The sequence below is a fragment of the Pan paniscus genome, chromosome 2 (assembly GCF_029289425.2).
Source record: "Pan paniscus chromosome 2, NHGRI_mPanPan1-v2.0_pri, whole genome shotgun sequence".
NCBI lineage: Eukaryota > Metazoa > Chordata > Mammalia > Primates > Hominidae > Pan > Pan paniscus.
Window position 1 is genome coordinate 117,676,680 of NC_085926.1, and position 26,348 is coordinate 117,703,027.

General features: G+C 39.7%; 1 protein-coding gene across 6 annotated transcripts in view; it reads left to right on the forward strand.

The window, feature by feature from the left end:
• The first annotated feature begins 308 nt into the window (after positions 1–308).
• Positions 309–26,348, forward strand: part of CFAP91 (cilia and flagella associated protein 91) — a 65,161-nt gene continuing 39,121 nt past the window's right edge. The window contains exons 1-7 of one of the 6 annotated variants that reach the window (XM_034957159.4): positions 548–807; positions 4,345–4,421; positions 4,940–5,097; positions 6,163–6,246; positions 7,411–7,467; positions 13,106–13,287; positions 23,733–23,910. In XM_034957159.4, the coding sequence (XP_034813050.2) occupies positions 744–807; positions 4,345–4,421; positions 4,940–5,097; positions 6,163–6,246; positions 7,411–7,467; positions 13,106–13,287; positions 23,733–23,910 (800 nt within the window). In that variant the 5' untranslated portion in view covers positions 548–743. Of the gene's footprint in view, positions 808–4,344; positions 4,422–4,939; positions 5,098–6,162; positions 6,247–7,410; positions 7,468–13,105; positions 13,288–23,732; positions 23,911–26,348 lie in introns of those variants that run through there. The other 5 variants (XM_003825154.5, XR_001337960.4, XM_055110332.1 and 2 more) reach the window with 5 other exon arrangements.

Sequence of the window (26,348 nt, forward strand, 5' to 3'; positions counted from 1 at the left end):
AATAGTTTTCAAAAGCAGAGCCAGTGCCTACCCCACATCATCTTCTGTTATTTAATGCCCAGGACTCAGAAAGGGTCAGCAGTCTCAGATCAACAGTTACTGATGACCTAACCCACCCTAAACACTGATGCTAATGAGTGTGGGGCAAAGTTCACAGCGTGCTAAGGAGCATCATTTAGGAACCTGACTGAATTCCGCAGCTCTCGGGACAATCCCCCTGGAAAAGGGCTGGGGGGAGGGGCGGGGAGGCTCCCAATTATTCTAGAAGGTTCTGAGATCTCCCAGGGATTTCCGAGAGGCTACGAGGTGTAACTGGCAAATCAATGACTTAAGAGTAGCTTTCTCCCAGCCTCCCCGCTGGCTCTGGAGTATAGAGGGAAGCGAGCCTTTTCCTCCCCCACCCTGCCCCTCCCCTCTCTTCTCATCTTCCCCTCCACTCTCCTCCCGACCCTGGCCTGGCCACTCCTGCTTTCACTTCTCTCCACTCCTCTTCGGCCCCGCCCCGCGGCCTCCTCCCTCCTCCTCGCCCCGCCCCCTATCCCTGCGCGCCGGCGGCCGTTACCATAGCGACGTGCACGCAGTAGCCAGGCCTGACCCGCTGGTCCCCTGCTGGCTGGAGGAAAGAGGCGGCACTATGAGCCACGCAGTAACCATCGAGGAGCCCCAGGCCCAGCCGCAGGTGTCTCAAACTCGGTACCCGGAGAGGTCGCGGGCTGGGAGCCACATCTCCTCCAATCGAGCGTATGATTTTCTGTACGGTAAGGACCGCCGCAGACCTTCCTCCGCGTCCGTCGACTCCTAGGCCAGGTGGGCTCCCAGATGGTGGGACCTGGCCAGGGGCATGGCGAACGAAACACGACCCTCTGGACTGACCTCTTGCCCACGGTTGTCCCTGGTCGGGTGGGGGCAGCTCCGAGCCCTCCAGGTGGCCGCACTCAGGTTGGGGTCGGGGGTTCGGGACATCGAAAGGCGCGGGTGCGCTCCGCTTCAGGGGGCGATCTTCCTGAAACCTGTTCCGGGCGTTTTGGTACCCAGAAAGTGTGCAACGATTTGTACACTCGGAGATTCACTCAACGTTCCTGCATAAAATGCCCTACAAAAATGATCTTTTCTCTCCAACTCTCTGGGCAAATCCAAGTTGGGCGAAAAGAAGTGCCAGTTTATCCCATGCTTGTTTTTAGGTTTTTTGTTGTTGTTGTTGTTTGTTTTTTTTAACTTCTGCGTCAAAGCATTGCTTATAGACTGGGTCCGCTGGCTGCTCTTGGGCCAATAAAACCCCAGTTTATTTTAACGGCTTGGTTGTCCATTTTATGTTTTCTCTCTCTCCACGCTCCTTGAGTTCCTTAAGTTCCTGTTCTACACATTTTTGTAGCCTTCTGAGCACCTATTCTAGTGCTGATACACATACTAGGCGCTTCAATAAATAAATGTTTATTGAATTTGCCGTGGCAAGAACTGTAACCAGCTATAAGCATGATTTTTTCCAATTTTGCGCTCTGCAATCCCAGGTTTTCCACCTGAACCTTGCATTGCTTTCAGCAATGTGGTGTTGCCTCTGGGAATCCCAGTCTCCTTTGTGTGGGAATCTAGGGTACACATTCCTAGATAGAGGCCGTGTAATGATTGCTGACATATTCTGGCCAGTGGTTTTCTGTATTTACTCTTGGTTTTGTGAAATAAATCAAGTTAGCTCCTGTAAACACATCACCATGTTTTTTTTTCCACGGGTAATTTGAGAAGGAGGACAAACATCTCCCCAAAGTATTTATTAAGCTGGTTGTTTCTTTGATGCCGAAGTGTCTCTTTTGCAGAGGAATTGCTAAATGTTTCCATGTCCCTTGCTAAGAACAGAAATTCACTCAGGGTAGATCAAATAAAAGTTTGGATTGTTATAAAACAATCTCGCCGCTAGTCATGGACAGGAAGCAAAGTATAGCCAGGGCGGATGAGAACCTGGATGGGGAAAATCAGAACTAAGATGCTGTGCTCTCCTGCTTTCTTTCTTTGACCTTATGACCTTTCACCTTGTTAGGGTTGCCACATTTAGCAAATAAAAATACAAGAGGCACCGTTAAGCTTGAATTTCAGATAATGAATAATATTTTAGTATAAATTTTTGTCCTGTGCGATATTTTGGAACACATTTATACTAAAAAATTATTCATTGCGTATCTGAATTTAAATTTAACTGGGCATCCTGTATTTTATCTGGCAACTCTAGCCTTCTTTCTGTGTATAATCAAGCCCCAAGTAATGATATTTCGGTCAACAGTGGACTACATGTATAAGGATGGTCCCATAAGATTATAATGAAGTTGAAAAACTCCAATTACTTCGTGACATTGTAGCTGTCATAACATTGTAGCCCAATGCATCACTTTTTCTGTGTTTAGATATACAAATACCATTGTGTTACAACTGTCTACAGTATTCAGTACAATAACATGCTGTATGGGTTTGTAGCCTAGGAGCAATAGGCTATACTATATAGCCTAGGTGTGGAGTAGGCTATACCAGCTAGGTTTATGTTAAGTACCCTCTGATATTTACACAACGATAAACTCACCTCATGACCCGTTTCTAAGAACGTATCCCCATCATTAAGCAACACATCTCTATGCTTGCTTCCTTCCATCTGACAGAAAGCCTCTTGTGTATGGATTTCTCTTACTATGATAGGGACTAGGGTGGCGTGCTTCTTGACTAATTAGCCCTAAAGCTCACCACCAATTGTATAGCGTCTTTGTGTATTGTAGCTGAAAATTTAAGTTAGAAATTTAAGATTGGTTGTTGGCTGGCCAATGAATTGACTGGCCTTGGGCCAGGTTTCCACCTTGACAGAACTGTGGTGGTGCAAAGATGAACACCTTTCCAGGCTCTTTTACCCTTCCCTACGAAGCCCTATGTGATTAGTTCCCTAGTTACTTCTCTGGCCTCTTATCTACTCTCTTTCCCCTCCTTCATTCTGCCTCATTTGTCCTGGTTTCTTTGCTATTCTTCAGACGTATCAGGCATGTTCCCATCCTAGGGACTTTGCTGTTCTTCAGATGTATCCGGCATGCTCCCATCCTAGAATGTTCTTCAGATATCTAACTAGCTAACTCCCTCACCTTCAAGTCTCCTTACATGCCACCTTCTCAAGGGCCTGCCCTGACCACCCTAGTTAAAATTGCAACCCAATCTTCCTTACCCGATTTCTTCTTTTTTAAAAATAACAACCCTCAAATTCTAATGTGTAATTTGCTAGTTTATTATGTTTGTTGTTTGTTGTCTGTCTCTCATGAAGTCAAAGTTTTTTGTCGTTTTGTTGATGTATTCTAAGCACCTAGATAGAGTAGCCAGTCAATAAACATGTGTTGAATGAAGGAGCAAAAAGAGCCTGAGCCTCTTGCAGCTTTTCAGCCTTGGTGGGAATATCCAATGTCTGCATTCAGTAAATCGTATTTGTTGGGTTACTAATGAATTATTAGGTTTTAGGAATTGACACACATTATCCAAATTCAAAAGAGACTTGTTTCTAAATCACAATTCCCAATTTATTAATTTCTATGGAGAAATATGTGTTACCATGTTATCTAGACTAGCTGGTCAGGGTATTTGCCTCCCCAGAGGCAAGTCTACTTGGGAAATCAAGTGTATCCAAAGGCTGCTTGTTAATTTAATGGCAAATCAGTTGATTTTAAAGGGTGGTACAGTATAGTCAATCATGAATATTCTTCATCACTTTAAAGATATACCTGATAAACAGATACTTATAATAGCAGGGCAATATTTTGTTGAACTTTGTAAAAATAACAGTTCCATCGTCAGCAAACTTACAAACTTAAGGGGTGAATTCTGAAGATAGCTGATTTTTTTTTTAACCGTGGTCACCAATTCTGAGATATCATGTGGTTTGCATCTTTCTAGTGCACCAAATATGGGAGATGGTATAAATGTATTGCTTCTTTCACTTGCAAATTGGCATAGTGCGTATATACAAGGTCTTTCCCTTGAAGAATTTTTTGGGCTACCCAGGCTCAAAAGGAGTTTTGTTCATAGGAGAGAAGAAAGTGTGTTCAGGGTGTAGTACTTGAAAACATGCTAGACTTTCTTTATGAATTCCACTTCCGTAAGCTGACTTGGAATACTCAGAAAAGAAAAACATCTTGACAACTGTTGCTGGTAGAAGTGGTAGAGTAACAGGGCCACATGCACAACAGAGCATGAGCTGCTGCAGAGTCAGACAATATTTAAACTTTTAAATTTGTTTTCCAATTAAGAGATTACATTACTTTGCCATTATTCTCAGCCTAGGGGTAGATATGTTCTATCTGTTATGCTACTTGATTGTTTATTTTGCAGATCCATTGTTTATTGTGTCAAGTGAGAAAGACCACACACAGGCAAATATCCAAGCCACCCTGATTCGCAGCAGACTGGTATGTCTAATTCATCAGCCAAGGCTACCTGATGAACCTGAACCATCTAGTTTGCCTGACTGCATTGATCAGATTGACTAATCACCAAATCTTCACTGGATTTTAGGTTCCACAGAAATTACCTTGCCAAGATTACTGGAGGGCAAAGCATCTTAATACTTGTGGCTCATTGTGAGGATTAAGTCACTAATAATGAACAGAGAACCCATAAGCTAATTTATTTCAATGGGATAAATTTAATAATATATGCCCATGTTAAAAGAATTCAAATAGTATAAAAGCATATACAGTGTGAAGTAAATTCTAGCCCTACCCCCTACCCCCTCCACATAAACAGCCATTGTCATCAGTTTCTTGGGCATCTATTTAAAGATATTTTATGCATATAGCAATAACCCCTCTTCTTATGCTGTATACATTGTTTTGTATGTTTTTAAAAAGAGTTTACAATGTAATTAAAATGCTTTAGAAAAGCTGATGGTATAATTTTGTCCTTTGCCTCCCTTCTCTAACATTAGAGAAAAGTTCCCAGGTTTAAAACCATGTTCAGTAACCTGATCCATTATCCAAGATATTCTCTATATTGGAGCAAGTCAGATCCTGTCCCACCATTTATCAGTCGGGAATGGAAGGGACATAAGGAGAAACACAGAGAAGCCCTCCAGCAGCTCACCACGTAAGTGTCGGGTGGCTCCAGGGCCTAAAATAAATGCATTAAAAGCATTTCTTTAAATTCATTTACCATGTGTGGTTTTAAAATGTTCAGTTGTGGTGTTATACCTAGGCCAAATTTTCTTTCTAAACCTCTTTTGACCAAACAAACCTGATTATATATTGTATATATGAGAGAGATATATATACATAATTTTGTCTCATATATATATATATATATATATATATATATATATATATATATATAATGACAACTTGCCACCAAAGGTAGGGATGACTGAGTTTGTTGTTGCTTGGATCCAACTTAGCAACTGAAAGTGCTCTGTTCTGCTAGTATCTAAAATATTTTTTGGGAACTTGGGGCCAAAGCACCTTCAAGAATAAGTCGAATTCTTTATTCTTTTAATTACTTACAAGTTCACATTTAGTAAATTAAAAATTATAAAGCCTTTTAACCTGGACATAGAAAAAGTGTCTTTTGGCCAGGCACGGTGGCTCACGCCTGTAATCCCAGCACTTTGGGAGGCCGAGGCAGGCGGATCATGAGGTCAGGAGATTGAGACCATCCTGGCTAACACGGTGAAACCCCATCTCTACTAAAAATACAAAAAGTTAGCCGGGTGTGGTGGCAGGTGCCTGTAGTCCCAGCTACTTGGGAGGCTGAGGCAGGAGAATGGCATGAACCCAGGAGGTGGAGATTGCACCACTGCACTCCAGCCTGGGTGACAGAGCGAGACTCCGTCTCAAAAAAAAAAAAAAATTGTCTTAATATTTTGCTATTCTTGTGTGCTTTTAATTAAAATTGGGCATTTTTGTATGTGGGATTTCATAAATCCACTCTTTTCTCAGCTCTTGCTCTGTCTGACTAGGTCCTGGTCTCCTGGCTCAGGGCAGGGGAAGAATCATATATACTCTAAGTTGTATGGCAGTCAAATGCAGGTTATGGAAGACTTTACTCTCAGTATGAGATACTCTGTGTAGGTCCTACTGTATACACATAGAAATATTAAATAGAAATTATATGTGGAAATATTTTAGACTTGAATAATGTTTTCTTGCTTCATTTTAGAACTGACGCTTCTTTTCAGATGCCTAAAGAAGTTTATGAAGATCCTGAAGTTACTGGAAAGAATCGCTATAAATACTTTGAAAGGTAGAACATAATTACTAATGAATATTTGAGCCCTAATATTATTAGAGAACCTCTTTATGATAATAATAATAGTTATCATTTTTCAGTGCATACAACGTGCCAGACTCTATTTTAAGTGCTTTACATGCATATGATCTAATCGTTAAAACAGAAATGTAGGCTAAGATATATATGATCCCTGTTTTACCAGTAATGAAGCTGAGACCGAGAGATGATAAATAGATTGCTCAAGGTCATATAAGCTAGCAAGGGGTAGATCTGGGGTTCCAACTAAGCCTGCCTGACTTTAGAGATACTGATTGCAACTAAGAATATGTATTTGAAAACATTTGAAATGAAGTCATCAAATGAACGACACACAGTTGGAGATACCATGAAGTCATAGTGAAGGGGAAACTTGTGTTCAAAGGGATAACATTTGTTCTCTTTGTGTGAATCTTGCCTAAACCAACATGGCCAAAAGGTTCGTTTTATTTCATTTGTGATTTATGCTTATGTAATAACCATATACTCAAATCAAATTAAAATTAGATGGGGATTTCCTTATATATCCTACTGGAGTTAGAAAAAATAGTCTTGATACCACATCTGTATAAGCTTCCTTGAGAAAGTAAATTTCTAATCCACATTATTATTTATGAGCAACCTCCTTATGGAAATTTTGTGATGCTGACTTTTCCAGAGAAATGTTAAATTCTTAACTGTTAACTATACAATTCTATACAGTTAACTGTACAATTCTTAACTTTTAGGGGGAGGCTTCAGATTAAATCACTGTGAATTTCAGAATGTCTCAGGAACTTGAGAAGTTGTTGGGAACTAATGGCCAGCTGAAGCCCAAGTACGGGGCTTAAAGTGTGGCTTCTTCAAGTGTGACTTGTTTACCATCTGAAGAGAAGATACTGGAGTGTTTATTAAGAATGCACATTCATTGGCTCTACCCTATATGTACTGAATCTCATGGGCCAGACCTGGGAATCTGCATTTTAGACAAGAACCTCCCCACCCTGCAGTGATTTTTTATGTCCAGAAGTTTGAGTAACACTGATATATGGGATATTTAAGCTCACTGATTTTTAAGGGACAAATATTAGAGCTGGAAGAGAGCTTACAGTGCATTCATTGCAAAAGTCCCACACATTTATGTTTTCTTTTTCCTCCCAGGCCTTTTCTTCCATTTTTTCAGCAGATGCCATTCAATGTTGTTTATGCCGTATCCAAGTAAGTAACCATTATTTGAAAACTTTTTCAGTTTATTTATTGTTTGCTTCCATATTTTTTCTTAGAAGATAGTTCACTAAATCACTATTTTTCAAATTGTGGATCACAAAACATTAGAAGGGTATGAAATCTTCTAGTGTGTCATGAGCAGCATTTTAAAACATGAAACAGAATAGAAAATAACCAAAGCATCAAGTATATGGAGGGTAAGTTGGTTTTTGTTTATAACTTTTGTTTCAGAAAAATATATGCATATGTTTATATGTATACGATGGATTATGATATAAAATGTATTTCTTACTGTTAGTTGTCCATTTGTGCTGCTATAACAAATTAACAGATTGGGTGATATAAATAAAATAAATTTATTTCTTGAAGTTCTGAAGGCTGGGCAGTCCAAGAAGCAAGGCAGTCCAATGGGCAGTCAGTGTCGGTGAGGGCCTTCTTGCTGTGTCTTCACATGGCAGAAGAAGCAAATGCTGTGTCCTCACGTGGAGGAAGGTGGAAGGGCAAAAAGGACCTTTCCTAGTTCTCTGTAATCCTTTTATAAGGCACTAATCCATTGATGAGGGTGGAGTCCTCGTGACTTAATCACTTCCCCTAAAAGCCTTACCTCTTAATACCACGACAATGGGGACTAAGTTTAAACACGAATTTTGGAGAAGACACAGACACATATTCAAATTGTAGCAGTTGTAGTTTAAAAAAGTTGAAAAGTGCTTTAAATGTCTTCTTTTGCTTCTCTGAAACACTTATTTGATGACAGTTCTTCAACATTTCATTAAATAAACAAATCAGTCATGTAATATTTTTTGAATGCTAGAATTTTATAACTTAATAACCATCTAATCTACACAGATAATGTGGTATACAAAGATAAATAAAACATGGTTTCTGCCCCACAACGGAGTGAACCAAGGTAAGAGGGAGGTAAGGGACAAGGGCTGAATCTGAGACAAATGTGTATTTCTTGTCTCTAGTTTCAGGACAAGACAGCAGACTGGTAGAGTATTCCTTTAAAAATCTAATTTTTGCTACACTCTTTCCTCTGTTAATATAATTTAATATTTCTGTAAGAGAAAAAAGTCTAAGGTATTCATGAAATTATCAGGAATAGAAACCTTTTTTAAGGTCTCATATTTCTGAATACAAATTTATTCAGGACTAGGTTTTCAAGGGTGCATTTAAAGAATATAGTTATTCCTAATAATATATATCATCATATGAACAGGACATGTGTTATTAAATGTCTGTAATCCTCAAGATAAATGCTAGTTATGACTCTACTTCACCCTTGACTTTTTTTTAAGACTGTGTGGATGGCTTTGGCTCTTTATAGAGATGGAGTACAGATTCCCTGCTCTCCCTAGACAGAGCAACTTCTTGGGGTACCAGTTTATCCAGAAATAGCTGTAGACTTATATTCTATGAAATGTTTTGTATGAGCAAAAGGGGAGCTATGAGCTATGTAGATCCCTAAAGAGCCTTCTGGTAATTCTTTAAAATCAGGCTCACTGAATTACCTACTTTGGAGGTCATAACTGCCTCAGTCTAAAAGTTGTTAACTAATTCTAGGGAGTTCAGAGGCCTGCAGTGATGAACACCATGACCTCCCCAACTCCTCCCTAAATAACCGTGACACAAGGGATAAAGATTCCATCCAAGAGTTAAACCATGACATTTGACATTGTAGCTACTCTCTATCTCTCTTAGAACTTTTTAAAGAATGAATCAGTATTCCTGAGTGAGGTAAATTCTGGAATTCCAGTATGTTTGAGTTTCTGAGCAGTGAGTATAATGCCACCTTGTGTTATCAGGGATGGAATTGTCTTGGGACCAGCTGGCCTTCTCCAGCCACACCCTTTTCATGGCTAGCTGTTGGAGTCTTTCCTTTGGATTCTACATAAGCACCTTTTCAAAGAGAATAAAAAGTTAATACTTTTAAAACATTCAATGAAGTTCATAGTAGAACAGGATTTGCTAGGTTTGTGAAGCCCCTCTCTGTACAGCTCTGTTGGGGCTGGGAGAGAAAATCTAGAAGACTGTAGGTATGGCAGACAGTGCATGCTCCTGGTGCCTGGGCAGTGGTGGAGGAGGAAGGGCCTGGATAGAACACATAGAGCAGCCCTGGCTGCCATAAGAGTACTAAAGCCAGAGCAGGTGAGCCTGAGGGCAGGAGCCAGGACACAGCAGGGGTCAGGCCAGCATGGAGCAGATGTGAGACCTTTCTGAGTTTGGGTCCTGTTTGAGGTTGGGGAGGAGGTGGGAAAGGGATCATTGCTCTTTGTTACTCATATTTTACTCTCCCCTAAAGCCAACAGAAATGGGGAAAAAATAGGTTGGAGAAATTAAGAAGTTAGTTAAGAAACCACGTATTAAGTTACTGAAAGAGTTCAAAGTAGCTTTCCTCTTTTACATTCTATTCCCTGACCCACCTGGAAAGATACGAAGCCAGAAACCTTCATCAGAGGAGTTCATTAGGCCTTATTATAAACTAAGCACATTTGATCAGATGGTTCAAATGTGTAATTATTTAATTTGAGAAAAAATAATTTATTCTCTTGATTCAAGATAATGGTGCAGTAATATAATAAAACTTCATGTGACTTCGGATGACATAAAGCTGATTTGAAGTTATTTATTCAACTAGAATTTTATAGTAGAATAATTTCTACTGAAAACATAAGAAGCCATATATTATCTACATGTTAGAAATTTATAGCAACTATTGGAAAGTGACTTCAATAGCAGTTACAGTTCAGCATTACAAACTAAAGCCCGGGTGCGGTGGCTCAGACCTGTAATCTCAGCACTTTGGAAGGCCGAGGCAGGAGGATAACTTGAGGTCAGGAGTCTGAGACCAGCCTGGCCAACATGATGAGACTCTGACTCTACTAAAAATACAAAAATTAGCTGGGTGAGGTGGTGGGCACCTGTAATCCCAGCTACTTGGGAGGCTGAGTCAGGACAATCACTTGAACCCGGGAGGTGGATGTTGCAGTGAGCTGAGATCACGCCACTGTCCTCAAGCCTGGGTGGCAGAGTGAGACTCCATCTCAAAAAACAAAACAAGAAAAAAAAAAACAAACTATTTAAAGTACTTGCTCCAGTACAGGTTGAACTTCCAAACAGGTATTTCTTTCTAACTCGCTTGAAATGCTTTTTTAAAAAATTTTTATTTATTTATTTATTTATGTATTTATTTATTTTTTGAGATGGAGTCTTGCTCCATCACTCAGGCTGGAGTGCAGTGGCGTGATCTCGGCTCGCTGCAACCTCCACCTCCAGGGTTCAAGTGATTCTCCTTCCTCAGCCTCCCAAGTAGCTGGGATTACAGGTACGTGCCACCACATCCAGCTAATTTTTTGTATCTTTAGTAGAGAGGGAGTTTCACATGTTGGCCAGGCTGGTCTCGAACTCCTGACCTCATGATCCGCCTGCCTTGGCCTCCCAAAGTGCTGGGATTACAGGCATAAGCCACTGTACCTCGCCCCTTTTTTTTTTTTTTTAAACATCTTTGGTGTATGTATTTGCTGTGCTCATATATAAGCTCTTACCATTGCCTCTGTTTTTCAAAATGGAAATATCTCTTTGTTTTTGCCTTCATCTTTAGTTATTTATATAATTTAATCAATGCTTTCACCAACTTGAAAAAAATGCCTTAAGTCAAAGTGGCTATATTGGTTTTTTTCTTATTCTAGAGGCAATGCATGTACATGTTAAAAAAGAAGATTCAGAAAAGTATAAAGATGAAAAAAATTATCTGTATAATTTTACTATCTAGAAATAATTACTATTAATTTATTGTATATACATCTAGGTATTTTTGTATGCATAAAAACACAGTTTTAAAATGTAAAAATGGAATCCTACTATACATACCATTTAATAGTGTCATTTTTTTCTTCTTTACAATGAATCATGGATATTTTTGAATGCTCACAGGTATAGATTACATTATTATTTTGAATAGCTGAATAAATTCCATTATGGCTGTTTCATATTTTTTTAAACAATTCTCGTATTGATGTGATCACTTAAGTTTCTAATTTTTCACTCTTATAAATGAGACTTTATGAACATGTTTGCATATATATCTTTGAATACCTGTCCAGTTATTTCCTAGAATAAATTCCTAGGAGTAGAAATGCTGGAGCAGCCGGGCGCGGTGGCTCACGCCTGTAATCCTAGCACTTTGGGAGGCAGAGACGGGCGGATCACGAGGTCAGGAGATCGGGACCATCCTGGCTAACATGGCGAAACCCCGTCTCTACTAAAAATACAAAAAAAAAATTAGCCGGGCGTGGTGGCGGGCACCTGAAGTCCCAGCTACTCGGAAGGCTGAGGCAGGAGAATGGCCTGAACCCAGGAGGCGGAGCTTGCAGTGAGCCGAGATCGCGCTACTGCACTCTAACCTGGGCGACAGAGCGAGACTCCGTCTCAAAAAAAAAAAAAAAAAAAAAAAGAAACGCTGGAGCAAAGCGTATTTTAACTTGTCAGTTAGGTGTACCTATTTGTATTTCCATCAACAGTTTATGAGAAGGCCTGTTTCTTCACAACATAATCAATGCTAGGTACTTTCAGTCTTTTAAATCTTTGCTTATGTGATAAAATAGCATAAAATAGTATCTTGCTGTTTTACTTTTCTTTGATTACTAGTTATTTTCATTATCTTCTCATATGTTTGTTAGAAGTTTTACTTTTTGTTTTGTGAATTCTCCTTTACTCATTTTTCCATGGGGTATTTAACTGCCTAATTGATTTACAAGGGCTTTTTATATAGAAAGGCTATTTAAACTTTTTATCATATATGTTCCAAAACCTTTTTCTAAGTTTGCCATTCACCTTTTAAATTTGTTTGTGATATTTTGAGGCATAGAAGTTGAAACTTACCCTCAATTCTATTGATCATCTCCTTTTATAGTTTCTGGCTTTTAAGCCCGGCTTAAAAAGACCTTCACTCAAAGATGGTATAAATATTGACTTATGTTTCCTGTTAGTACTTTTATAGTCTCATTTTTACATTAATTTTTTTAAAGATCTGGAATTAATTTTTCTGCAAGAGACAAGCTAACTTTCCCACATGTTAATAACAAAGTGATCCCAGCATTAATTATTGAATCATTTATCCAGATAGAGCCTGTCTGCCTGCCTGTCTGCCTTGGTTCCTCCCTTCCTTCCTTTTTCTCTTTCTTTCTTTCAGCAGAAACCATCTCTTCTCTTTTCTCTGCTCCCATATTTCTGGAGGGAAACAGAGAGTGGGTATGGAACTGAAACAAAGAAGAAAGAAACCAGAGAATGTAGTAATGCTGAACAGGTTCAGAAGTGCTGTACAGCATTCTAGAATAGCTCTGTTCTACAACCTTGCCCAGTGACACACATATAAATAGGCACTTCTGTGGGTCAACCATGGTACTTTGACCCACTTAGTTTCCTGGCAGAGGTGAGAATAACAAGGCAATTCTCTCAAGATTTGGGCGCATAATCCTGGTTATAATGGATTCATGATTTTGTACCTGTCAACATTTAAAAGAGGAATGGACTTGACAAAGCTTCAAAGATTTGTTTCTACTTGATTATATAATATTTTAAGTGACCATAACAGGTTTCAATTTTTAAACTGATTTTTCTCTTTTAGGGCAGAACCATACACTTTTCCTCCTACTTCTACTAAGCACCTATCCATCCCTTCAAAGTCTACTGTGGGCACTCAGACTGATTATCGGGATGCTGACGTTCAAACAGATCCATACTCTCCAGAGTATGTAGTATGTCAGGACTCAATCCCTGAGCTCTTGACCCTGGCTACGCTTACTTGGGGTGAGTTGGTAAATCTCCTGACTATTGGCAGATGACGATGCTGATAACCACACATGCTGTTCAAATGGCCCATGTACAGGCAATTGTGGTTTACAGTGTTGCTATATAAAGTGTCTTAGTACAGCAACTTCATAGACTCATAATTTTTCTGATACTTCTGGTCAAATAAAGATACTATCTTTTTATTTTAAGTAGTTTTGTCGTACTCCATCTGTGAAGCTGAATTTCAGCTTAATGTTGCAGTTGCTTTGCTGACTACTCACCTATGTCCTCTCATTTCTCTCTCCTAGTGAACCACTTCCTTTTCATTGAGCAATCATACTTCTTTAAACATAAGCTTTGAGTGTAAAATACTGAATGCACATTCCTATGTATGTCATATTATCTTAATTTGCCAAGATATCTTAATTTACCAATCCTCCCTTATATACTTTATAAGATGATTTGGATGACTTGACATTATCTCTGAAATGCTAAATATCTTTCAGGCTCAGAAATTAACTCTTAGAATGTAATAAAATCTGGCCTAGGCCTATATTATGTGAACCTATAAAATTAATAAGTGAGACTACCTTTAGAAATTATTAGAAATTAGCTTATGTAACTCACTTAGTTGTATTAATAGCTGGGAAACTGAGAACCAGAGAGGTTAACTAATTCCTACAAGGACATAGAGATAGTTGGTTCATGGTAATGATTTTTAAATGAGATTACTTTCCCCCCCATTGTAACAGATAGCTGTGATCAAGTCTGCGTCCCAGACAAAGAAGATGTTCATATCTGGGCTCTAGTTTTGATTCTTGTTTCCTGGCCCACTTTATGAATCCAGATGAAGCATTATCAACACCCATACTTTTTTTTTTTTTTTTTTTGGGACGGAGTCTCACTCTGTCGCCCAGGCTGGAGTGCAGTGGTGCGATCTTGGCTCACTGCAACCTCCGCCTCCTGGGTTCAAGTGATTCTCCTGCCTCAGTCTCCCGAGTAGCTGGGAGTACAGGTGCATGCCACCACACCTGGCTAATTTTTTTATTGTATTTTTAGTAGAGGTGGGGTTTCACCGTGTTAGCCAGGATGGTCTCGATCCCCTGACCTCGTGATCTGCCCACCTCAGCCTCCCAAAGTGCTGGGATTACAGGCTTGAGCTACCGCACCTGGCCCAACACCCGTACTTTAAAGCAGAGGCTCTACTTTCAGGCCTAGATGGCAAATTAAAAATATGCTGAAACCTTCCCTTTCTGCTCTGAATGCATAAAAATTACAGGAAAAAAGTAATAAACATGTAGACACACTTAAAAGCAAGAAAGAAAATATTCGTAATGTAGAAATGGAGACTTTTTCCTAAGAAAGAAGTAGCTGGGAACCTTTGGTGGTGAGTAGGAGCTGTGCATGGCAGGGAACCAGGTCCAAGTCACCTGCCTGAAGGGGAGGGGCCAGCGCCCTTCTCCTGCACACTGGTGCAACTGAAGCCTGGTGCCTGCCCAATAAAGATTATAGACAGAGCAGAGTCAGGCATTCCTGCCTGTGGCCTTGGACTTTACCTCTTGGTGTGATAAGGACTTGGCGTTAAACTGCAGAAGGACAAGAGCCAGGCAGAGGCTCAGAAATGCTTCATTAGGCAAAAAACAAACAAAAAAAACAACCTAATCTGGTACACTGTCATAGCAGAACTGAAGTTAAAGTGTCAATAAAAGCCTCTATGAGACAGGCCTACTCCTACCATTTGTGGGACCCAGGACTCTAAGGGAGGCCCACCTACCATATGTATAGATATTTTAAAATTATAAATCAAGCTAATATCTGTTAAGTAAAATATGTTGGGTTTTTTTTTTTTTTCACAAACATCTTTATAACAAGTTAAAAGGACAAGTTTAAATTGGAATTCTTAGACTCCTGGGATTCCATACTGTAATGCAGCAGCGAGGCGAGAGCCTGCTGTGGCCTGCCCTTTTCTCTCCCAACCCTGGCTCTGCTCTACATCTGAGGGGCGTGTCATGCATGCCCGTGATTACCCCAGCATTTCTTCTCAATGTTCACACATCCCTACGAACAGCTGCCATTTGGCCCCACCTTGGGCTTCAGGGTGAAGAAACAGCAGCATATAGTATGCTCTCAGGAATCTGAATCCTGTGAAGAGGCCCATGGAACCTTTGGAAGCAGGCTCGGGGCCATTTGTAGAAGGATTTCCAGGACCACCTGGAAATAGCTCCAGGTGGGCATGAGGCCTTGGACTCCTCACCTTGTGGTGATGAGCAGGGCTCTAAAGAATGAATTTAGGTAGTAGCCACTCGCAGGTCAAGGCTGCTTATTGACCAGGGTGCTTATGAGAGAAACCTGCAGCTGGTCTCCACCCAAGAACCCCAAAGCACACAAGGAACAGAGACACCAGGAGTGACCCACAACAAATAAAGGAAATGGAAGAATAAATTTCTGAGTAAACAGAAAATGGAGCAGTCTGAAAAGGACTTAGGAAGTGCTTTCTATATTCTCAAAAGGATGAGGGGGCAATAGCAACACCAAAACAAGAATGGGAGTCATGAAAAAGAACCAGTTGGAATCAAGGGGGAGGAAAAGTATAACGTTTGAAATAAAGTGAACTCAATAGTAGAATAGACGGAGCTGAAGAGCAAATTAGTGAAATGACAGATTAAATGGACACATATTCCACAATGCAACATATAGTGGTAGAACAAGATAAAAGAAAAGGAAGAGCTGTAGGGGCTAGGACATGAGTATAGGGAAAATGGTAGAGAAGCAATGCAAGAATCAGTGGCTGAGAACTCCCCAGAACTAAAGAAAGACATTAGCCTTCACACTGAAAAATTCCACTGAGTACCAAGCAGAATGATTTTTTAAAAACTCACACCTCCTAATAAAAGAGAAAGAAAAAGTGAAAAAACTATTAGAAAAACTATTAGAAAGATAACTCAGATTGCCTACAAAGAAAAAAAAAGATGGATATTTTGTAGTATTGCCTTTAAGGTGCTGTGGGAAAATGATTGCAAACCTAGAATTCTTTTACCAGGCAAACTATTATTGAGGAGTGAAGGTGAGATAAAGACATTTTCATACATAAGAAGAATATCTATCTCATAGGATACTGTAAGGATTAAGTAAATTTATTTATGTAATGTGTTCATACCTACAATCCAGCAATTTCACTCCTAAGTATACATCAAAAAAAAAAAAAAAAGTGAGCACATTATTCTGCTAACGGAAATGCATAGGAGTGTTCACCAAAAGACATGTACAAGAAAACTCACAGCAGCATTATTCATGATAACTCCAAACTGAAAACAACCCAAATGTCCATCAACCATAGAATGGATGAATGAAATATAGTCTATTCACATAGTGGAATTCTATATAATAATGAGAATGAAGTACAACTACATGTGATTACAAGGGAGATTGTAGATGTGTATATAATTGCATATATAATGCTGAACAAAATAAGATACAGAAGAGCGCCTACACTGTGATTTCATTTACATAAAATGTAAAACCAATCAAAACTAAATTAACGCATTAGGAATGAGAATGGTAGCTATCCTTGGGGCAGGTAGAGACTGGGAAGGGAGTATCATGGGCATTCTAGTGTTCTGGTAATATTCTATTCCTTGATCTGGGTGCTGATTATATGGGATGTTTGTTTTTGTTTATGTATGCTGTACATTCATGAAAAGTTTACATAAAGATAAGGGAAAAATAACGACAGTGAAAAAGGATGACACTGTAAGCACTGCGGGGATAAAATTAAGTGCTTATGATGTGTCAAGAACTGATCCAAGTGCTTTACATTTTAAACCTATTCAGTCTTCACATGTTAAGTGAATAATAAAGTTGAAACAAATAGTTGACAATACAGATCTTTTAAAAGGCAAAAGAAATGGTCATTAGGGCCATAAGTAATTTTCTAATGAAGATTAATAATACAGCCAAGCCTCTTGTAGGAAGCATCAAGAAAGAAGACAGAAGATTCAAACAGAGTATTGGGATAGAAAGGGGGACAGAGTAACTACAGAATAAACAACTTAAGAAATACGAGAGTGCTATGAATATCTTTTGCCCTATATTTAAAAACTTAGAAAGGCTGGGTGTGGTGGCTCACACCTGTAGTCCCAGCACTTTGGGAGGCTGAGGCAGGCGGATCACTTGAGGTGAGAAGTTTGAGACCAGCCTGGCCAACATGGTGAAACCCTGTCTCTACTGAAAATACAAAAATTAGCCAGACGTGGTGGTGGGTGCCTGTAATCCCAGCTACTCAGGAGGCTGAGGTTGCAGTGAGTGAGCCAAGATTGCACCACTGTGCTCCAGCCTGGGTGACAGAGCGAGACTCCGTCTCAAATACATAAATCAAAAAAAAAAAAAAACTTAGGGGCTGGACGCGGTGGCTCACGCCTGTAATCCCAGCATTTTGGGAGGCTGAGGCAGGTGGATCACGAGGTCAAGAGATCGAGACCATCCTGGCTAACACGGTGAAACCCCGTCTCTACTAAAAATACAAAAAAAAAAAAAAAAAAAAAATAGCTGGGCATGGTGGCGGGCGCCTGTAGTCCCAGCTACTCGGGAGGCTGAGGCAGGAGAATGGCGTGAACCCGGGAGGCTCTGCTTGCAGTGAGCCGAGATGATGCCACTGCACTCCAGCCTGGGCAACAGAGCAAGACTCTGTCTCAAAAAAAAAAAAGAAAAGAAAACTTAGATAAATTATACAATTTTTAAAGAAAATGTAAATTACTAAGTTGGTTTTAAGAAGAAATCACAAACCTGAATAGAAGAGTAACTATAGAAATTGACTTGGTAAAAAGAAAAAAAAATCCTTTTAAGAGCACCAGGCCTAAACAGTTTTACAGGTAAGTTTACCACACCTTTAAGGAACAAATAAACTGTTTTATGCAACTTCTTTCAGGAAACACAGAATAAAAGTTAATTTATTCATTTTATGAGACCAGTATAGCCTTAATTTGAAAACTGAATGAGGACAGTACAGTTATTACTTAGTATTGGTAGCACATTGATTTTAGGACCCTCCAACCCTACCAAGATTTTTGGATGCGCGTCTCTTATGTAAAATGGCATAGCATTTGCATATAACCTACACACATCCTCCCATATATTTAATCTCTAGATTACTTATAATTCCTAATGCAATGTAGATTATACATAAATAGTTATTATACTGTATTGTTTAGGGAATAATGACAAGAAAAAAAGTTTGTACATGTTCAGAACAGACAGTTTAAAAAAAAATAATTTCAACCTGCAGTTGGTCAAATCCACAGATGTAGAACCATGGATATGAAGGGCCAACTATACTAGTAAGGAAACTTACAGGCCAATCTCACATATGAAGAAATATGCAAAAAAATTCTAAATAAGATACTAGCAATCTAATCTTGCTGTATTTTAAAAGACTGACTTATAACCAAATGGAGTTAATCAGAGAAATTCAAGTTTGTTGCAATACCAGAAAGCCATTCATGTAATTTACCATTTTAACCGAAAACATAGGAAAAATCCTCTGGGTGCAGGAAAAGTATTTTATAGCATGCAGTGCTCATTTATGACATATACTCTGAATAAACTGGGAACAGAAGGAAACTTTAGAGACTTAATAAGGAGTATCTACCACAGCCTGTAATAAACATCATACTAAAGGTGAAACTTCAGAAGCTTTACCTTAAAAGGAAAAGACATTGATAATGCTCATTATCACTACTATTTAACAACGTAGAGGAGATCTTAGCCCAGAGTTTATCAAGCCTGGCTATGATCTCTCCTTTCAGGAACATTTGGGAATATGAGTGGCATTTTTCTATGTAATAATGATAGGAAGTGCTTCTGGTATTTAGCTCATGGGACAGGGTATAGCTAATAGGCTGGCATGGATACTAAACATCCTGTACTGCTTGGGGGAGTTTCATACAAATAATTATCTGCCCATTATGGCAATAGCATCCTGGTTGAGGAACACTGAGTCAGTGCAGCAAGATAAGAGAAAAATGGAGGCATGGTGATTAGAAAGAAGCAGAAAAACTATCCTTATTTGCACACGTGCTCTCTTAGAAAAATAAATTATCAGAACTAAAAAGAGAGTTCAACAAGAAGTCAACATAGATCAGTCGCTTTCCTATATGAGAGAAATATCCAATTAGAAAAATTGTTGAGGCCAGGTGCAGTGGCTCACACCTGTAATCCCAGCACTTTGGGAGGCCAAGGCAGGAGGACTGATTGAGGCCAGGAGTTTGAGACCAGCTTGGACAACATAGTAAGACCTCCATTTCTACAAAAGAAAAATTAGCCAAGTGTGGTGGTGCACACCTGTGGTCCTAGCTACTCAAGAAGCTGATGCAGGATTGCTTGAGCCCAGGGGTTCAAGGTTACAGTGTATGGTGAACCATGATCTTGCCACTGTATTCCCACCTGGGCAACAGAGTGCGACCCTGTCTCTTAAAAAAAAAAAAAAAAAAAAAAAGGAAGAAGAAGATGAAAGAAAGAAAAAGAAAAGAAAAATTATTTAGCTGAGGTCAGGAGTTCAAGACCAGCCTGGCCAACATGGTGAAACCCCGTGTCTACTAAAAATACAGAGAAATTAGCTGGGCATGGTGGCATATGCCTGTAGTCCCAGCTACTCGGGAGGCTGAGGCAGGAGAATCACTTGAACCGAGGAGGAGGAGGTTTCAGTGAGCCAAGATTGCATCACTGCACTCCAGCCTAGGTGACAGAGCAAGACTCTGCCAAAAAAAAGAAAAAAATATTGAAAAAAATTACATTCATTTATTTGTTTTAGAGATGGAGTCTTACTCTGTTGCCCAGGCTGAAGTGTAGTAATGTGATCATAGCTCACTGCAGCCTCAAACCCTATGGCTCAAGTGATCCTCTCACCCCATCCTCCCAAGTAGCTGGGGCCACAAGTCCACACCACCATGCCACGCTAATTAAAAAAATATATTTTTTTGTGGAGATGGGGTTTCATTATGTTGCCCAGGTTGGTCTCCAATTCTTGGACCTAGAAATTCTCCTGTCTTGGCCTCCAAAAGTGCTGGGATTACAGGTGAGCCACCGCACTTGGCTGAAAAAAATTACATGCACAGTAGCAATGAATAACAAAGTGCCTAGGGAATCACTTAATAAAAATGTACAAGGGATTTATGGTGAAAAGTATAAATTATTCTTTAAGCACATAAACAAAGATTTGGTGAAAAGAGAGAAAATATTTATCAATGGGAAACTCATGCTTGAATAGATAAGACTTCTCCCTCAAATAATTTATACCTTCGAGTAGTTCTAATCCAGATTCCCACTCTCAATATAACTATGCCTGGGTAAATTAGCACTTTTCATCTTCTCTTCCCAGAAATTATACAAAAGCAAAAACAACAATACTCCCACAAACTCCATTTTCAGTAAAACTAAAAATATATGTAATTCATGAACCAGTAAATATTTGTAAGGACTGCAAAAAGCAGCTGAGATTGGGCAGATGCAATGTGGGAGGAAGTGAAGCATGCACCATGGGAGAGGAACCATTAGGGGATCTCAGAAGGCAGGGGCAAAAATATACTTCTGAGGGTAAATTAAGCAATATCCAGAATTAAAAATGATCATATTTTATGATGTAGCTGCTAGACTCTAGCATTTCTACTTCTAAGAATCCTAGAGAAGCTCACATATGGTACAATGAGACCAGTACAAGGATGTTTGTTGCAACATTATGTATGATCAAAAAATTAAAAGCAATCTAAATGTCATTTGAGAAGATAGATAGCTTAAATTGTAATAAAGCCTTACAGTGGAAGAAGGAAACTAGATCTGTATATATCAGTACAGCTAGGCTTCCAAAACAAAGATGAGTAAAAAAAGCAAGCTGCAGAATGAATAGCTATAGTACAATACCATGTATGTAAATATTAAATAAACATCAGTACTGTGTCTTGCTTCTATAGAATTCATTTTTGGTTCATATTTGCTTTTACTAGACAGGAAGTATAGTATAGTGCACAAAAATACGAGGTTCAGACTGCCATGTGCAAGTTACTTAGCCTTTTAGCTCTTCAGTATCTTTATTTGTAAAACAGGCGTAATTATGTTTATGTGATAGGGATTTGTTGAAGATTAAATGCATTAGAAAAGTGCTTGGCATAATAAAAGTGCTTAAATAGCCAGGCGTGATGGCTTACGCCTGTAATCCCAACACTTTGGGAGGCTGAAGCTAGCAGATCACCTGAGCTCAGGAGTTTGAGATCACCCTGGCCAACATGGTGAAACCCTGTCTCTACTAAAAATACAAAAAAAATGAGCCAGGCGTGGTGGCAGGTGCCTGTAAGTAATCCCAGCTACTAGGGAGGCTAAGACAGGAGAATCACTCGAACCTGGGAGGCAGAGGTTGCAGGGAGCCGAGATCGTGCCATTGCACTCCAGCCTGGGTGACAAGAGCGAGACTTCATCTCAAAAAAAAAAAAGTGCTTGGCATAATAAAAATGCTTAAGTAATGTTAGGTTTTATTATTATTATAATTCATAGACACATAAATTTGTATATAAAATGTTAAGATTGAATAGAAAACCGCAAATTCCTTTTTGTGTTTTCTTGGGGAAATGGGAGAAGGGAATGGGGCTCAGTGTGGTAGTTAAAAGGTACATCGGCTTTATTTATAAGGTTTCAATTTTTTATTAAAAAATGTGAAGTATATATGACAAAATGTGTACAGTTGTTAAGTCTGCATATTTATGGTATGATTTTCATAGTTATTTTTTAAGTTACTAAAGAAAATGCCACGCAAGACCCACAAAATAATATGTAGATACATAGATATACATATATACACATAGATATATGTGGTATTTTGTATACAGATTTATTTACTTCTTTATACATCTATAAAAGTAAAAAGATGAGCTGGTGGTATTACTCCTCACCAAATGCATCATTGTGACTGCCTCTGGGAAGGTGATCAGAATGAGGAAGCAGAGTACAGAACTTTAGCCTTCTCTATAATACCCTAATTTTATTTTATTTTATTTTTATTTATTTAGTTTTTGAGACGGAGTCTCACTCTGTCACCCAGGCTGGAGTGCAGTGGAGTGATCTTGGCTCACTGCAACCTCCGCCTCTGGGGTTCAAGTGATTCTTCTGCCTCAGCCTCCCAAGTAGCTGGGACTACAGGCACCCACCACCACGCCTGGCTAACAATACCCTAATATTAAAAACAAGAGATAGTGAATTCATATATTACTTATTTGCTTTTTAAAAGCATAAACATTACAAAAGATCTGAAATAAGACACAAATCTTAGGCATGCCCTACTGTACGTGGTAGAAATATGACGTATTACTTATTTCCTTAGATTTTTCTGTATAATTATATTTTTAAATGAAAATAAAACAAAGGTTGGCTTATTGTGGTTCAGTGATCAAACAGGAAACTTGTTCCAGCCTCCCTTTCCTTTACCTGCTTTTGCAAGGCCACATTTAGAGGTGCTAGGCACCTAAGTGTGCTGGCATCCTCAAAACTTGATCCAGGGAGGCATACGTTGGTTTAGGTCTCAGCCAGTGTCTCGGAGCTGGTCAGGAGACATATCCAGTGGCCACATCCTCCTGCCTGACCTACGGGTATTGTGTCTTTGAATTCTTAAAGTTGGAGGTAAGAGATAGCCCTAAATTTTACATTCACTGTGGGGACAAAACCCAAAGATGGTGAATTCTCAGCTAGTGATTAGTGTCTTCATTTTCTGTTATTTTTTTAAAAAGTATGTAGCCAAGTGGTTCACACCTGTAATCCCAACACTTTGGGAGGCTGAGGCGGAAGAATTGCTTGAAACCAGGAGTTTGAGACCAGCCTGGGCAACATGGTGAAACCTTGTCTCTACAAAAAAATAAAAATAAGTTAGCCAGGTGTGGTGGCACATGCCAGTAGTCCCAGCTACTTGGGAGGCTGAGGTTGGGGGATCATTTGTGCCCGGGAGGTCAAGGCCACAGTGAGCTGTAATCACATCTCTATACTCCAGCCTGGGCAACAGAGTGAGACCTTGATTCACAAAAAAGAAAAAAAAAAAGTATATATTTTTCACTTTTATCCAACAAATTCCCTACCCCATATTTTTCCCACCTCGGGGCTCTGAAAATGCCTCGTATTTCAGTATATAAATTTGTTTATTACAGAGCATTCCAAGGTGTGATTATTCAGTAGTCACTTAATATTCTTCAAATGCATTCCAGCATTCTACATGCAACTAAAATGTCTTATGGCTCAATTGCTAGCAAGAGGCAGTGGGGCACAGATAACACAAGCTGTGAGGCACATCTAGAGGCTGTTCCCTAATGTCATGTTATCCTGTCATGGCCCTTGAATTTGGAGAAGAGGAAAGGAACTGACAGGGAGTTAATTATATACTGGGGGGTGCGTGGGTCAGCTTACTTGTTCCTAAGCTGTGCTGCTTTATCCTGCAGGTCGGGGTCTCCCAGCAGGACAAGCTGAGGTGGAGATGATAGAAAGAGCCCGCAAGAAGCGTGCTTGGGAAGCCACTCTCCCCGCTCTGAGTGACACCTCCCAGTTTGAGAAGAGGAGGAAGATGATGAATGAAATGGAGAGGAAGGAGTGGGCCTTCAGAGAGCAGGAGATTGAAAAGTAGGTTCTCTATCACCCAGACAACTGTTCCTGCACTGGTGGGAATAATGTTAATACTTTATATCTGCAAAGCATTCTCCCAAATGTATGGGTTGAAAAGCAATCCTCAACCTATAGAGATAGGAAATTGGGCATCCGGTTCTTTCAGGAGCAGTCACATGCTTCTGATGTGGTCCAGAAGCTCTGTATAATTTTCTCTCCAAAAACATAAAAATGTAGAATGCCCTCTGTGTGTTTGAAGAAGCTCAGCATGGAACCCAGGTTTGAACAACTCCTGAAGGGCATCTCTGATTCTTCTTTTCCCTTTTCTCTTTAGTATCTATCTTAACTGTCACAGAATCCAACTAATTTCTGCAAAGCACCTTTCAAACTGTCCCTTCATGTTCATTCCCAGCGCCACTGTCCCGGTGCCTGGGCTTTCTTCATACCCCTTCAAACAGCCTTGGCACTAGTCCTAGCTCTTACCCACCCCCCACCCCGACCCAAGACACTGGGTTCACAGTCAGGATGCCTTGTGTGCTAGATAGAGCTGATGGGGCATTTCCTAGTTAAAAGACAAATTATGGAATTCTTCCATTAAGAGATGAGTATATAACAATATACATAAATAACAATATGCTGAGGTACTTGTGGTTGGGTTTTCAATCATTTTAACTGATATATTTTCAGTAATGGAGTTGTTGCTGATATGTGGAAATGATAAGAGATTATGAAAACCAAAAAATTATAACTCTCTAGCAGGAACAAAGGAAGGGCGTTTGCTGAGTTTGTCCTTTGTGCTAGGCTGTGCTGACGCACTTTATTGCTCTAAGCAATGCTACCAAGGACTCTTACACACAAGAGAGGGACCCAGAGAGTTAGAGTCTCAGCTTGGTGCTAAATTTGGAATATGTTAAATTTTTTGCAACACCTTCAGATTAAGCCTGAATCTAGGCTTTGTGATGTTTTGATAAAAGCTTGCAATTTAGTAAAAAAATAGTGTTTGGGCAAAGTAGGTGTCAAATACCCAATCCTGTTGGCAGAAATTTAAATTTATTATTGTACTTTGGAAAGATATGTGTCTTTCCAAAAGGCATTAAAACTGTTAAAAATGTATCTGGCCAGAGTGAAGGCGTCACCTGAGAAAGCAAATACATTTGTTAAACTGAGGGCAATTTTAATACATGTATTTTGAGTCCCTTTTACATGCTAGACTCTGTGCTGTGAGTTGGGAAAATAGGGATGAATAGGAAACTGCTCTTCCTGACAGAGCTCCTTATGGTCCACTGGGGCAGGGGGAGCAGGCAGGGAAGGTGGACAAGGAAGGGACAAAAGATCTTAGTTAGACCAACCCCTCTCAGGCTGTGTCTATCAGGTGATGTGCTGTTCTGTACAAAAAGTGCTTGGTGGAACCCAGGTGAAAGAACAGTTAGTTCTATTTAAGGTGGGCGATTTGAGAAACAAAACTACTAAGAGGAGGTAGCTTCTGAGCTGGGTTTTGAAGGGTAGGTAAGAAGCCATCAGGCAGATAGCAATATCAGACAATAATATCAGAAGCTATCAGGTAGACCAATACTTGAGAAGTGTTGATCTGAGATTTTTTGCACCGTCTCCTTGCCCATCTTCCTGCCCCTTCCTGCCCCAGTGAACTATAAGGAGCTCTGTCAATAATATCAGATTGATGATGATAATGATGATGATGATGATGATGATTAGTGGACTATAAGGAGCTCTGTCAATATCAGATGATAAGTGAATGGTAAGGAGCTCTGTCAATAATAATAATATGATGATGATGATGATGATGACGAGTGGACTATAAGGAGTTCTGTCAATGATATCAGATGAAGAAGAAGATATCTATAGAGCATGGAACACTTATAGAGGGCTTACTATGTGTCAGATGATGTTCTAAGCATATAGACCTCAAAGTGTGGTCCACAGACCAGCAGCATCAACATTACCTTGGAACTTGGTAGCAATGAGGTGATCAGGCCCCATCCCAGGACCTACTGAATCAGGGGTTGAGGCCCAGCAATCTGTGTCAGAACCTGCCCTCCAGATTATGCTGCACTCTTAAATTTGAGACTGTTGTTAGAGCACTTCGTGTATACATTAACTCACTTAATGCTCACAGCAACTTCATGAAGAGGGTACTATTATTATCTCCACTTTACCATTGAAGAGATTGAGGTCAGTGGTGACATGGAAAATTGAACCTAGCATTTCTAACTCTAAAGAGAAAGGTGACTGGGGTGTGTGGCTTAGTTTTAAAAATGCCTACCTCTCCATACTCATTTGTCACTACACTCTCGCCCCTCTCAAGTGCATTCACTCTGAGAAACCCTGCCAGTGTGACATCTTGCTGTCCCTCCAGTCCTTTTGAGTTGAACATTCAGCTTCCCCTGCTGAGGCCCTGCTTTTCCTTTGTCAATGTAGCAAATCCCAACCCTGAGTTA